Genomic DNA, 14,990 nt, shown 5'->3' on the forward strand with positions numbered 1-14,990 from the left:
AGACGAAGAAGAAGATCCGGCAAAGCGTGAGACAGCCGACCTATCTTTGGCACTACTTGACTATATGTTTAGGGCTTCAAGGTTTTGATGTATATTGTTTTTTTTGGAGGAGCACGCAAATTCTACAAATGTCTTATCCTTTTACACAATTAAATTGAGGTGCACTTGAAAAATTCGATATCATCACCCATGGCTAGCTCTCCAAACTCTTCAGCAGGCCTACAAATTGTTAACGAAGCACCATCCCCTTGGATTATACTCACATAGTTCTTATCAAATTCTTCGAGCTCTTTTCTTATTCGGCTGACCAAGCCCTGCAGTTCTAACTGATAATCACCATCCTCCATGGATGCTACGTTAATATTCCACAAGCAGTTACCGGCATAGTTTTCTGGTAAAGGTGGCATTTTCATTTTTAGCGTAGACTTTCAAGCTGGGAGACAGCATAGACTTTTATTGAAACCCCAAGTTTGACTTTGATGCAGTCATTGCACATTTCCAAATAAGTGCTGATGCAGATTCCACCCGAACGCTTGTTCTGGCGGCTTTAGCCCTGAGAGCAGTAATCTTCGAAGCATCAAACAAGAACCTTTTTGTGATAAATTCTCGTTGCATCAGTTGCACTGGCAGAACTGTGACTGGCAGATCCATTTGTGGGAAAAAAGCACCCATGAATAGCGGACTCACCACTTCTCTTGAGCTGAGAGCAATTGCGGCCCAGCACTTGATGAATGTTGCTAACGTTGATGCATCTGCAATTTTGTGTGGAAGGCACACCCCAAATGCCAAGCCACTAAACTGGCTTGGACAAGTAATATTTGACTACCTATGGCTGCTTCCTTGGATTCTATAGCTGCAGGCAGGAATTATTTTAACATTTCTGTATCGGGGTTTTTGAGAATGTCAGAGAGGATACATTTGACTAGACCCTCAATATATTCAGCCCCATGGTCATCACTTTCGATGGAAGAATCGTCTTTGAGGCTGTCTGCGAGGGGGTAAAAAAGAATGACAGAGAGGTCTTCAGTAGGAGCGACCTTTCAACAGGAAGGAGAGGGTTCTTAGCTAAAGGGGCGTTGGAGAGGATGGTTTGATAGTTTTTCACTGCATGATCTCACCTCTCATTGCAACAGACATCGTGTTCCTGCTGTTTTTTGAGACGAACACTGCCTTGCAAGGATAATTAAATATAGTTTTTCAAGAATTAATGGGCTAGGAACAAAAATATAGATGAACATAATTGCTAGCCCTAGGTGCATAAAAACGAACTAGGAATCCACAACGAAGATCCAATCGGAGGTGGATTCGTTTTCCAGAAACATGCCTGCTTCTGAAAGACAGTGACCAAGGTACATGGTTAGAAGGATCAAAATTAGAACACCATAACCATAAATTAAAGTGGAAATCAACGACATGAATATCAATTATATGGGAGATGCTGAGATGTCCTGAGTGAGGAGACAAACAAAATCCAAAACGATCCATCAGAGAAAGTCTCTTTGCAATTAACCCCATTCAAATCTATCGTATTAGTAAAAAGCACAACTCACACCCACAAAAAGTTTCACTTTTACACAATAAAACAAATATATGATACATGCAAATAAGAAATGAGATCAAAGTGTTTGGTAAATACACAAGACCAAGCTAAAATCAAGACAGTTCTTAAATCACCTGTGTGATCTATAGCTTCTTCATGTAACGCTCTAAATATCAATTACGATAAAAATTAACAAAATTACTAGTTTTATCCCTCTCCATTATCAATGTGAGTTCAGCTATTAGCTCTTGGCCTTACCCTGTATAAAGTCCCCCGAGCAAACAGCAGAGTTGTCAGCTACATTGCTACACAATGATATCATACCCTGAACATCTTGACGTTGGGAACCAGAAAAGAGAAATCGGGCATGGATCCATGAGAACATCAAACTCATAAAACATAATGACCATCTTGCCACTCTGAGACCAGTCAATGAAATTGAATAATTTTATACAACATATGGATAACACTATCTCTAGCCGGAAGATGCTAAGGCGGGTATAGCCCAGGGAACAAGGACCGCTTCACTACTAGTGGCTTTTGTTGCCGCAATCTCTTCTAAGCGCTTCCAGGTCGCTTCTTGTTTTGTTTTGATCTCCTCTGCCTTCGCTTCATTTTCTTGAAACTGGAGTAAGCACTCCTCGAACAGCTCAGGGTCAATATCAGCAAAGATCTTGCGAACATTAACTGTTAAGCTCTGCACCACCTGATTCCAGTGGTTACGTCCATTTTTCTCCAGGGCAGGAAAGATAATGGGGAGTATAACTTTGCGGTTCTGTCTAATTAAATTCTCAATATGATCATTGTTCCACAAGTACAAAGCCCTTTCTGCCACCTGTATGTGCAAGAATTAGTAAGCTTACCTTTGAATTAGGAAACAAATGCCATGAATGATAAGCAAATTACAAGAGGTCAACCCGAATCTCAATATTTAAAAAAAATGATAAAAGTAGATAAACAAGACTACAATAAGAGCAGAAAACATTTACAGTATGCCCCTCAACCAAGACTTTTATCCATGGTATTCCAAAAAAAAAAGGAAAATAATTCAGAAATGAACACCTTGGTTGAATCCAAATTGATTTAATTAATTAAAGTTAAAAGCTTTGGAAGTCATGGCTATTGATCAGACTGCAATTTATTAAGCCTAATTTAAAAAAACCTAGACATACTATTTGCATTTGGTGATTATGAAGAGATAATATCTGAAGATGGCCTAATCACTAGCAGAACCATCACTACAGCCTCTTGCCTTACAGTTGGCCCTGCCAATGATAAAGCAATTCCCGCACTAGAAAGAGGGGATCAAAACAGTTCTGCGGAAACTAGTTTATAATATAATTTGACTGATCTCCACATGCATCATTAATCATTTAACATCCAGACCAATGAATAAACATCAAACACCACAAGCACAATCTGAAATTGTCACCTTCACCACTAGCACATTACCCTCATACCACAAACTATTACCCCTGGCACCAAAATTGCATATACACCTGCAATGCCACCAAATTAATTATCCTGCCATCTGGCACCATCACTCATAATACCATCATTAAAATACCATCACTGGCACACATACCATCATCTTTGTTAAGCCTAACTTCAAGGCTACAACTGATGTGGAACCTATAAATCATATATGGCCTAGTGTTGAAACAAACATGTTTAGTGTGTCTAGACTGCTTGAAGACATATGCCATGGAGAATGTAAGGAACAAAGCAAAATCCAGAAAAGGACAAGGAGAGATCAGAGAATGGCCCCACATCAAGTGCTTCCAAAATTGTCATGACAACAGCACCCTAGGTTAACACATGTCAATTGCTATTCCTTAAATATAGAGATCCTGAAATCTTCTATTTACTACACTTTTGTTGCAAGTGCTGCAGCTTCTTTTGTTTTTTGATCTACATGTATTCAAACAAATAGTGCATGATAACCAGTAATTGATTGATTTAATCCACTTTATATGGCATTTCATTAGCAATAAAAAAAATTGACTTTTCAACTATTCATGTTTCATTTATCTGCAACATAAGTTGAAAACCCAAGTCTGACTCAAGACAAGAGCAAAACGACACTCCACAAGAGCAAATACAGCAGATAAATTTCCTGTTGGAACACTTATGTCTAAAATCTACCCTAGGATGACACCTGCCAATTGCTATTCCTTAAATATAGAGAGCCTGAAATTTTCTATTTACTACACTTGTGTTGCAAGTGCTTCAGCTTCTTTTGTTTTTTGATCCACATGTATTCAAACAAATCGTGCGCGATAACCATTAATTGATTGATTCAATCCACTTTATACGACATTCCATTAGCAATAAAAAATTAGCTTTTCAACAATTCATCTTTCATTTAAGCACAACATAAGTTGAAAACCTAAGTCTGACTCGTGACAAAAGAGCAAAAATGGCACTCCATGTACAGTTCTTAGGAGCCGGGACCAAGCTGCCAGAGCATTCCAAAATATAGGCTACCCCTGAGGAGCACATGGGTCCATCAACCATCCATGGGATGAGAGACACGCTATGGAAGACTGCATAGGCTACAATCCCTTTAAATATCTGCTAAAGAACTGCCCTAAGAAGCAGCATGTCCCCAGGAAATAAGAAAAACAATCCTAACCCATAAGAACTGCCTGAACTAATATTGAAGTAGCAGTGTTCCCTCTCAACATAGGGTACTAATTTATAATATAGCTTGTGCAGAGGAAAACTGACTCAACACAGAAGAAAAGGCTTATATTGACTCCTATGTTTTTGGTTCTCAACTACAGCATGTTTAATTATAGGTGGTTAAAAAGAGAATATAGCTCAACAGTCAAGAAGTATTGCAGGACACACCACATGAAGACACGCACAGAGAGGAAAATCTTGAGAACGATGAATATGTTTCTTCAAGTCTTAGATGTTAACAACATTCATAGTCTCATTCTTGATAGGCTATATTTGTTTACTTAGCAATACCAGTTTCGCAACCAACCATGTTATCAGCTTAAATTTATTTAAGTTTTGAGTACAGTACCGAGTAACACAGCTTCTGCATGATTTGCAATCACCACAGACAGTTTCCTAAGAACTATACGTTTCTAGAGAGGCCATCACCCCATATTGAATGCACATGATTCCTTACTGGTGGCTATTATTGGCAACTAGATTTTTTTTTATTATAATTACTTTTCTTGAATGTTTTCAGAACTAGCACCATCATCAAACAAAGGAGAGGACAAGAAACAAAAGTTGAACCAAGGTTAAACTAGGATTGAAAAACTATATATATTTATTAAAATATGTCGGAGACTTAGGTAAGTTTTCAGGAACAAATCCAGAAAAAAGAAGTGTGAAACTTGGATTCAGTTCAAATGTTAATATAAGCCAAAGACCAACCTGCAAGTGACCAAGAGTGTAAATGAAAGAGTATCCATCTTACTATCAAATATATGTCTAGTCAAGGAATTAATTCCTTTATTTTCCTATTATACCAGTTAAACTTCTAAATACAACTACTTCTCATTAAACAAAGGAAGGAGAAGTTTTTGAAAATGTGCAAAAAAAAAAATTGGCATTGTGTTGTATTTATTGAGATTTCTAAAACTGTATGAAAAGTCAAACAAGACAATCTTTGTTGCACAAAGGGAATAAGTAATACTTACCATCATACTAGTCAAGCCCGGGCCATTTACCGATTCATGTCAGCCAGTTTTTCACCCAATTCGCAAAATGGTTATTAAATTCAACTAGAACTGTAACCCAATGACAAATTCCCGGTTACAGCAGCTCCAATTGTGGAAAGCATGCCTTTATAATTCCAGTGTCTATATTTGACAGGTAAATACAATTATAGTCCATGTGTTTTCATAATTTTCTATTTGCATACCACTAGTTCAACTTTTGTATATCAATAACATGAAATTCTTTAAAAAAACATGCACTGAGAAGCCCAAATCATCAACCAGTTAAAAAGTCAACCTGTCAACTAATAGCATAAGCATTTGCCCGGGAACACACATCGCACCAAAGACATCAAATTGTACAGAATCTGGTCACTACATCAGTGGCTAACATGAATCAGTTGCCAAGTCACCTCTTTTAAAACCTTAAAAAATTAAATAATTAATTGAAGATAAAATGGAAATAGTTACAAAAAAAAAAAGACTGAGGCGAAGTGCAAAATTCTTAAGCCTACCACCAACGCAAAAGAAATAAATCTGGCTCAAAATTCTGAAAATTGCACAATTTTAGCATAACAAAATTACGCTGCATAGAAAAGCAAGATGAAGAAAACTTTGATATTTGAAGACTGGACAACAGCAGTCAAAACAGACCAGAAGCTAACTGATGCAATAGCCAGATACCCTAGAAATTCTCAACAACTCAGCCGTGCTTCATCATGGCTTGAATAAAACATTAAATTCTTGTCAAATCAAAGATGAGAACGAGATAACTTTGATTGTTCTTCATAGAGAGGTAACTTTAATGATCCTTTATCTGGCATAGAGAGAGAGAGAGAGAAGATATTTATAGTATATTACCTGGAAGTGTGAACTGCTCAAGCAACGAGCTATTTGACGAAACAGGGGTACCATACATCTTTGGAATTCTGCTGGTTGAGTTGCTTCTAAGACTTCCTCCAACTCACTTAGGAACATGACCTCCTTGGAACTATTAGTAATTGGCCAGTACTTTGATAAACCTCTTATAACAGTGTCAGCAAGCTTGCAGTCTTTCTCCACAAACTGTGTGATGCAGTATGATAATTGCTGATGGTACATAGGTAAACACTTTGGCTTGTGAAGGGGGATCAGTGCCCGAACAAGGAACAATTTGTGTTCTTCTTTTAGCGGCAAAGCAAACCCATTGATTATGCTACCCAAAACCTCTAAAAGCTCAGCAATCCCATTATGCTTCTCCGTTTCAAAAATAAAACGGAAGAAGATATTATTGATAGCCTTCCTGATGAATGGACGATGCACCATAAACTTTCCATAGATGCGATGCAGAATTGTCTTCAGATACTCTCTCTCCCTTGGATCCTCAGAATCAAAGAGATCTAACAACTTGAGAACAAAAGAGTGATCAACGTACCTCTTAGCCAACTTTGAATCTGTCTCAGGTGATGCAACAAATCTAAGAAAGAATTCATACACAATTTGCAAGTGAGGCCATGCTGGGTCCATCATGGGCTCCTCCTCTTCCAAATCAAAGGCCTCCAATACCTTATTCTCCCGGGTCTGTGGAGTACGCGGCCTAAATAAATTAACAGATACCACCTTTATAACTTCTTGCATGACAGTTTCCGTGAACTTCCCGTTTGCAGAAGTAACATAATCCACGAGCTCAAGCAACGTCTGGCGCTTGATATCCTTTTCTTTCAAGTTTTTAGTGGGATCAGCAAAGTCAAACACCACACAGCACAAGTTGAGCTTTCTAATAAACAAGTTTTGCTTCTCAGAATTCGGGACATCCCTGAATGTAGGCAATGCTTCATACGGTGGAGGCACTGAACTGCCATTCAGCTTTGGATTCCCAACCTGGGTAGGCTTCATTCCATGACTAAAACCTAAATGAGGAGCAGAATCAAGACCAGGAGGAGATGAGTTGTTTAAAGTTCCAAGTCTGTTGCTCTGGAAATCACTGGTGCTTTTAGAAGCTGAGGAAGTATTTGAAGGAGCAATTGCTGGACCCCCAAATTCACGATTCTCGGATGACTTGGAAGGCTTCTTGGGAAGCCTACCAAGTATTTGTTTGATCATAACTAAAAAAAAAAAATATTCTACGCGCACAAGGATCAAAGTTGCTGTTAAACCCAGGCGCATACAGATTGTCCCCTGAAGCAGATTTCAGTCCATTAAAGGACAACACAAACCCAACTTCAGAATCAGAGAAGAGCAACCAGATGCATAGAATCCATATCAAAGGAAACCACAGAAGAAAACAAACCCAGGATTGCTATCAGAAATCAAACAAAACCCAGAAGCATTTTTTATTGCAGAAATCACCATCGACTTGGCTGTCCTTTATTGGCTTTTTGAAAAGCTAAAAACTTCCAAAGATGGGAATCGAGAGAGACCCTTTAACTTGAAATTCAAAAAATTAAAGAAAGCAGATGCAGAAACTGAAGCGATAGAAAATCATGCATACACAAACCAGTAGTATCTCCTTCGTTGAGTTCTTGTAGACCAAAAACCAGCTGATTCAGACAGTGATACGATCTCATCTGGGCTTGATCACAAACAACAACAAAAAAGTAGCTTTTTTATCATATTAGACAGAATCGAAATCCATAAGTTATGAGGATGGGAAATAGGAAAGTTAAAACAGAAAAACAAAGAGGAGAAGAAGAAACAGGAATGTTTAATATTTACTTACAGAAGAAGCAGAGACTTCAAAAAGAAGAAGCAGAGCACGCAAAGCTTTTATTTTTCTTTTTTCTTTTTCTTTTTCTTTTTCCTCGATTACTTTGGGCCAGAGAAGAGACAGAGAGAGAAGGAGACCAAAGTGACCAAACCAACCCTCTAGACACTCACAGTTTCTAATCCTAAAGCAATGCCACTCTCTCCATCCATTCGGACAATAGTTTTAACTTTTAAGGATAATAATTACGATAATAATTACGATAAGATATCTTTAACTTGCGTTATGGTTGATATTAAACGGGGAGGAGAAGTAAAATAAATTTATTTTTAAAATAATTGTAGGATGATTTTTTATTTTTTTTAAATAATAAATATAAAAAACATGTCATTTTAGTCTTTTATATTTTTATTTCTTATGTCTTAAACAATAAATTAAATATTATCTAAAGGTGTTTTTATTAGTGTATTGATCACAAAATATGTTCCATTCACAAAGTTTCTATATTGATCACAATATTATCCTTCTTTTGTGATCTTACATTTTTTTTTGGTTATTCATCCCCTTTTTTTCCAAATGATTAATAGAACATTAAGTTTCATGTTCAGCCAAAAATAAAAATTTATATCCAGATTATATAATTTTCATAGTCAACCAAGAACAATTACCGGATAATTGATGCAGGATTTGAAAACTAGAACAGAGTATTTATCAGTATCCTAAATTATCACAAATCTGTTACTTTTAATCTAATTGTGTTCTCAAAGTAGTAATGTGTTGGAGCAGCACGGAAAAGTGTTTTTCAAAGTACATTTTCATTTTGTGTTTATATATTTCTTTTAATAATTTTATTATGATAATGTGGAGATCATTAGGAATATTTAAGGTATTGATCAAACTAAAACATATTTTTACAAGAGGATTAATTGGAACTCAAGTTCAAAACTATATCCTCTGACTGAGGGTTCTTTTACTGCTAATGTTTCAGGATAATGATGGACAACAGAGGAGTGACAATTGTGTTGTATGTGGTGTTTATCTAGAAATTATTTTTAATTTAATTTAAAAAGATGCTTGATTTACCCATAACAATGGTGGCAGGGTCCATCAAAACCAACCCAGGTGCCAATTGCAAAGGCGAGGAGGGAAGCTTCGAGGAATGGTTCCAAATTCGTGTGGAATTAAATACCAGTAGTTATGAAATGATATTTACCCTTTTGTGTCTGTGATTAACACAGATGATGACAATTCCTACAGTCACATGGTGGAATCGGCATCATTGCACCTTCATCGAAACAGGGTATTTCCATCATTGCCAGCCTACTTATTTCACTATCTATAATGATGATAACTCCTTGCACCAGAAGAATTGGCCTTCTGTTAAATCCATGGAAATGGGATTTCTATCAGCATTTTCTGGCCAGCATTTCAAGCTAAAATGTAAGTTTGAAAACTATACTGAGCAGGCCTTTTTAGGTTAATAACATTGAGTAGTTGAGAGGTTCAAAGCTTATTTAGTATCATAGTTACGAGGTTTAAAGCTTATTCAGTATCATAGTTGTTGTTTTTCAAACAAAAATACATCTAAATAATATTTTAAAAACACGCGGCTTGCGGGCTTTCCCAAACATGCTCTTCGACGGCAAAGAAATGTTAAGTAAACAGTGAACAACCTTGTGTCAATCAATCTCTGGGAGAGCAGTGGTCTCAAAAATATACTGAGCAGATTTTATAGGGGAATGCTCATGCCCCAGTTCATGCATGCACAAAATGATCTGACAGACATAATGCGGGGCATGAAGAGCACTGCTTCCCTGAATGCTTGACAATTCCATTGACACACAAATTATCAATTGCGCAAATGAGAGAGTGATGGGCATTTAGAACACTAATTTGAATGCTTTAAACGATTTGACTTTTATGGTTGAATTATTCTTCTTTTTCTTATTTTTCCTAGTATCATTTGCCTTTCAACTTTCTACCAGACGGGATTACGTTTGACTTTCTTAAGCTAAAAAAAAGTAAAGAGTAAAACTTGGTAAGAATGGAAGGATCAATATACAAAATGTTTATTATGCGGTAAAGGAATTTTAAACCATATCAAACACCTAAGAGAAGCATTATCAATATAATGAATCCATCTCAACAAAAATTTCAGTCCATGTTGATACCAACAAACATCTAAGCTTCAGCAAACAGCAAACCTGAAGCGGTGCAAGTGACTGTTTAGCAAGGAACAACCACCGTGTCATCACTTGCAGTTTTCTGAGCAGCAATCTCTTCTAACCGTTTCCATGCAGCTTCACTTCTTGCTTTAATTTCAACTTCCTTCTTTTCATCTTCCTGAAACTTTAGGAGGCATTCATTGAACAGCTCATGATCAAGATCTTCAAAGATCTTGCGTACATTTAAAGTCAAGCTACGGACAGCTTGATTCCAGTGGTTTCTAGCATTTTTCTCCAGAGCAGGAAAGATTATGGGTAGGATAACCTTGCGGTTTTGTATGATCAAGTTCTCAATGGGATCATTGTTCCACAGGAACAATGCTCTCTCTGCCACCTGCAAAGCATCAGTCGCATATACTGATTTTAACAACTTAAATAGAAGAATGGAAGCTATCTTGTCACAGTGAAAAACTGAACACCATAGATTAAAGGAAACCCATTCACTTATATGGAACATCTTTCCACAATAAATTTAGTGATTCAATCCACAACAGCTTTGAACATACTAATGGCAAGTTCATCGTAATGGCTGGCATTTTTCTCAACAGATATGGCCATAGTTGTATTTCAATATTCTATGTCTAGTATGTAGAACTGAACATAACACATTATCATGTGCAACATCCTAGGGCAAACAAACACTCAAACATGACCAGAAATGGAATTCAGATTATAATTCTGGATGGGATTCACATTCTAGTCTTATTTTATTCAATTACTTGTAGTAGAGTCTCAATATTGCCAAAGAAACAGAGTAATTTATCACTGTTAAAATACAAAATCTCACTACATACAGAATTCTAATCATTGTTATTGCAAAACAAACCATGTTACACAAGAAATGGAAAGGCCCCAATCAATTTCTCAGAGATACTTTAGCAATCTATTATGAGCCAAAAAGAATAATAAAACTCTAGAACCTATATTGCTTTTGAACAAACGAATACTAAACTGTAGCTTCATCATCTGATGTATGTTTTCAATAAGAACATATAGAATTAACAAGATTTAGCATTGACCAACTTTGATAGTCTCCAGCAATTTTCTTACGTTGACATAGGCCTGATTTGAACCTCCTACAACCAAGAAATAAACTATCAGTTGCTTTAATGGATGGCTAAGCACCAAATTTTTACATCCAGTTGTACCCTCTATATAGTTTTCTTTTTTTTTCTCAGATAAATTTCCTGTTGGAACACTTATGTCTAAAATCTTTTTTTTTTTTAGATTCAAGGAAACCCCACCCTCCGGAAAAAGCACTTTGTGGGCCTAGGTAAGTGAGTAAAACCTCGGCTGTCCCAGGCTCTTACAATAAGTGCACGCCCTGACTTGAACTCGAGACCTGCTGTGCAGATCTCAAACCCTTTGTCACCACGCCACGCCCCTCGGGGACACTCATGTCTAAAATCGTCTTCAACATTCTGTTTCTTTACAGAAAAAATAAGAAACCTTTATACTTCTCTCTTTTCATATCTTCTCCGCCAATTTAACAGGTGATGGTAATATTATGATATGAACTCCGAAAGAAACACATTACTAGAGCAACACACAAATTCTAAGTAGATGAGACTTGAGAGAATGATTTGCAACAACACTAGCCGACTTACTAAACAAAGAAGAGAGGAAATAGTAGTAACAAAAAAAATCACATATCTAACTGCAGAGATTTCTTCGCTGATATAATGACTAAAGCAATACTGAAGTTAATAACAATCTTGCTGATATGAAGCATTTTCGCAGAAGTTCATATTTTTCCATAGATAAATAATGGGAAGCATGTTACAATAGCGAAATGAGTTGCGCATTTATGAAGTATTAGATATTAGAATCTTATTACCTGAAAGTGTGAACTGTTCAAACACCGAGCAAGTTGCTGAAACAGGGGCACTATACAGCGCTGGAATTCCGATGGCTGGGTTGCTTCTAAAACCTCCTCCAGCTCATTTAGGAACATGACTTCCTTTGAACTATTAGTGACAGGCCAGTACTTCAACAATCCCTGTATTACAGTATCAGCAAGCTTGCAGTCTTTCTCCACAAACTGTGTAATGCAGTAAGATAATTGTTGGTGATACATCGCTAAGCATCTTGGCTTGTGCAGAGGAATCATAGCACGAACAAGAAACATTTTATGTTCTTCTTTCAATGGCAGAGCAAACCCATTAATGATACTGCCCAGAATTTCTAAAAGCTCAGCAATACCATTGTACTTCTCAGTCTCAAAAATAAACTGATAGAAAATGTTATTGATAGATTTCCTGATGAATGGACGATGCACCATGAATTTTCCATAGATGCGGTGAAGAATTGTTTTCAAGTATTCCCTTTCTCTGGGATCTTCAGAGTCAAATAAGTCCAGCAACCTACGAACAAAGGGTTGATCGATATATCTTTTTGCCAATTTTGCATCTGTCTCGGTAGAAGATACAAACCTTAAGAAAAGTTCATACACAATTTGCAAGTGCGGCCATGCTGAATCCATTGAAGGCTCATCCTCCTCCAAATCAACACCATCTATAACTTTGTTCTCACGTGGTTGAGGGGTGAATGTCCGAAACAAGTTCGCAGACACCATTTGCATAACCTCTTGCATAGCAGTTTCAGAGAATTTACCACTAATGGAAGTTACATAATCCACCAACTCCAGTAACGTCTGTCGCTTTGTCTCCTTTTCCTTGAGGTTCTTCGTAGGATCAGTAAAGTCAAATAAGAAACAACACATGTTCAACTTTTTAATAAACAAACTCTGCTTCTCAGAGTTTGGAACATCCTTGAATCCAGGCAGTCCTTCATACTGAGAAAACCCTAGAGTTCCATTCAACTTCGAATTCACTCCATGATGAATTGCTACATCTGGGACAGAACTATTTACTGCTATGGATGAGATGCTTGAATTGGCGGACTTGCCAACACTACTTCTTGAGCCACTAGAAGCATTTGGATTGGCTGCCTGATTACCACTGTGGTCACGATTTGCAGTTGACTTAGATGACTTTCTCGGAAGCTTACTAAGTATTTGTTTGAGCATAATTTATAAATACAAGACAAAATGCCTCCCCAGCCTAACAGAACAACAACAATGCTTCCCGAAATATCCAATCCAAAATATATCAGAATTCATCAACCGAAACCAAAATCTGCAATCCCTAGTATCAAATAAACCCACTTCAAGATAAGCTATAGAATAAGACCGTTGTGTTGTACCCAACCAAAGGCCACTCTATCTCCAATCTATACTTCCAAAAAGTCAAGGAAAGAACAGAGATGAAAAACCCCTCCCTATTCACAAAATCAAAAGCAAACACACAAAATCATTTAATTCCCCAATCTCAATCAACCAATACAAAAACCCTTATTAGTAACACTTTTTTACCTCTCCAAAGATCTGAAAACCCCTCCTCTCTCCAAAAGCCCAGTACCGAAAATCACAACTTTTTTACAACTATTACAAAAACCCAAAAGTGCAAAATAACTCTAAAAACAGGATGAGGTTCAACTTTCTAAACCGAATTCAAGAAAGTAGGAGGAGAAAAAAAGGACCCTTTTCTTCTCTGTACGTATTCCTTTCTCCACTAGAAAAAGAGAAAACTATATAGCATACTCAACACTTTCCGTCATCAAGTTATATACTTCAAAACCTGAATTAAATGCAAAAAAAATAAAAAAAATAAAATTCAGTGTTCTGCTCTTTAACAAAATTCCAGTAAAAAGAGAGTTGCAAGGAAGAGAAAAGGAGAAACCCAAATCTAGAAACCAAATAAAGATGCAGATAGTATGAACCTTGCAGAGACGGGAGAACACAAAATTTCGCTGCTTGATGTTCTCGATGTTGTTTGTTGACTGGGAAAATTTATCTCACTTTTTTTTCTCGCTTATGAGATGGGATGGGCTGCGTATTTTAATTTATTCTCTTAATACTCAGTTATTTTTTATTTTTATATAATGTATATTTCTACTTTGTGATACAGTCAAAGAGCAAATCTATTAGACTTACCAAGGTTCCTTTCTTAGACAAAGTGATTGAAGATGTTAACAAGTATTACAATGGACGATGGACAGTAAAAGGCGGTAGATTTATGAAGCAATATGTGTTTAGTTCTTGGCAGTTTCTTACATTGCTGGCTGCCATTTTTCTTTTGCTCTTGATGACATTGGAAGTCTTTTGCACTGTCTATAGATACACTCGAATACTTCATATGAGACCACCTAGAGGCTAGTCATGGTTATGGTAATGTAGTGGCTAAACAAATTCAAGAATCTAAATCTACTGCAAATTTGTGATTGACTTGATCACATTCAGAAGCAGGTCCACCAGGTGGGGTGGAAATTCTTGACTCAAGGATGGGTTAAATTGAATGTGGATGGATGAGCAAGGGGAATCCAGATCAAGCTGGGGCAGGGGGTTTAATCCGGGATGAATTTGGCTCTTGAATAAAAGAATTTGCAATTAATTCGGGACTCTATTCTTCAGTTAGAGCAGAGCTATGTGCGGTGGTACCAGGTATCGAATCGGCATGGATGTTGGGATTTCTAAAGGTTATCCTAGAATCTGAATCCAAACTGGTGGTTCAGCTCATCGTGCAGGTGTCTATTACGGTGGAAGCGAATTACTCACTTACCGCCTAACCAAAGGAGCTGCTGGATCGTGAGTGGAAGTTCAAAGTCCAATATGTTTACCGCGAGGCAAATCAAGCAACAGATTGGTTTGCAAATTTTAGTTTATCTATGAATTCTCTTGATAGGAGCAATTGAATTCTAAATGACACTCCAGAAAATAGCAATGGATATAATTTCGTCGCTAATTATGTCTGTATTTAGTGACGGAAAAAGTCCGTCGCTAATATCTGTAGCCAATTCTCATT

At 37.0% G+C, this 14,990-nt stretch overlaps 2 protein-coding genes across 8 annotated transcripts; both read right to left on the reverse strand.

The window, feature by feature from the left end:
- Positions 1-1,498: 1,498 nt before the first annotated feature.
- On the reverse strand, positions 1,499-8,097 carry LOC105123458 (serine/threonine protein phosphatase 2A 57 kDa regulatory subunit B' theta isoform-like). Of its 5 annotated transcripts, none has more exons than XM_011023065.1 (4): positions 7,919-8,097; positions 7,697-7,766; positions 6,082-7,377; positions 1,499-2,375 (listed from the first exon to the last, which is right to left on the reverse strand). In XM_011023065.1, exons 3-4 carry the CDS (start codon positions 7,363-7,365, stop codon positions 2,016-2,018), a joined length of 1,644 nt encoding a protein of 547 aa, XP_011021367.1. In that variant the 5' UTR covers positions 7,366-7,377; positions 7,697-7,766; positions 7,919-8,097; the 3' UTR covers positions 1,499-2,015. The 5 variants fall into 5 exon arrangements, with proteins under 5 accessions (XP_011021367.1, XP_011021366.1, XP_011021364.1 ...); XM_011023064.1 differs by having other exon boundaries at positions 7,697-7,771; positions 7,919-7,961; XM_011023062.1 differs by having other exon boundaries at positions 6,082-7,766.
- Positions 8,098-9,927: 1,830 nt separating this feature from the next.
- LOC105123459 (serine/threonine protein phosphatase 2A 57 kDa regulatory subunit B' theta isoform-like) lies at positions 9,928-14,034 on the reverse strand. 3 transcript variants are annotated; one of them, XM_011023068.1, is made up of 4 exons: positions 13,914-14,034; positions 13,502-13,766; positions 11,966-13,407; positions 9,928-10,462 (listed from the first exon to the last, which is right to left on the reverse strand). In XM_011023068.1, the coding sequence occupies exons 3-4, from the start codon at positions 13,154-13,156 to the stop codon at positions 10,130-10,132; spliced, it is 1,524 nt and encodes a 507-aa protein (XP_011021370.1). In that variant the 5' UTR covers positions 13,157-13,407; positions 13,502-13,766; positions 13,914-14,034; the 3' UTR covers positions 9,928-10,129. The 3 variants fall into 3 exon arrangements, with proteins under 3 accessions (XP_011021370.1, XP_011021368.1, XP_011021369.1); XM_011023066.1 differs by having other exon boundaries at positions 11,966-13,766; XM_011023067.1 differs by having other exon boundaries at positions 11,966-13,766; positions 13,909-14,034.
- Between the last annotated feature and the right edge of the window lie 956 nt (positions 14,035-14,990).

The sequence above is a fragment of the Populus euphratica genome, unplaced genomic scaffold (assembly GCF_000495115.2).
Source record: "Populus euphratica unplaced genomic scaffold, PopEup_1.0 scaffold10.1, whole genome shotgun sequence".
In the NCBI taxonomy this organism is placed as follows: domain Eukaryota; kingdom Viridiplantae; phylum Streptophyta; class Magnoliopsida; order Malpighiales; family Salicaceae; genus Populus; species Populus euphratica.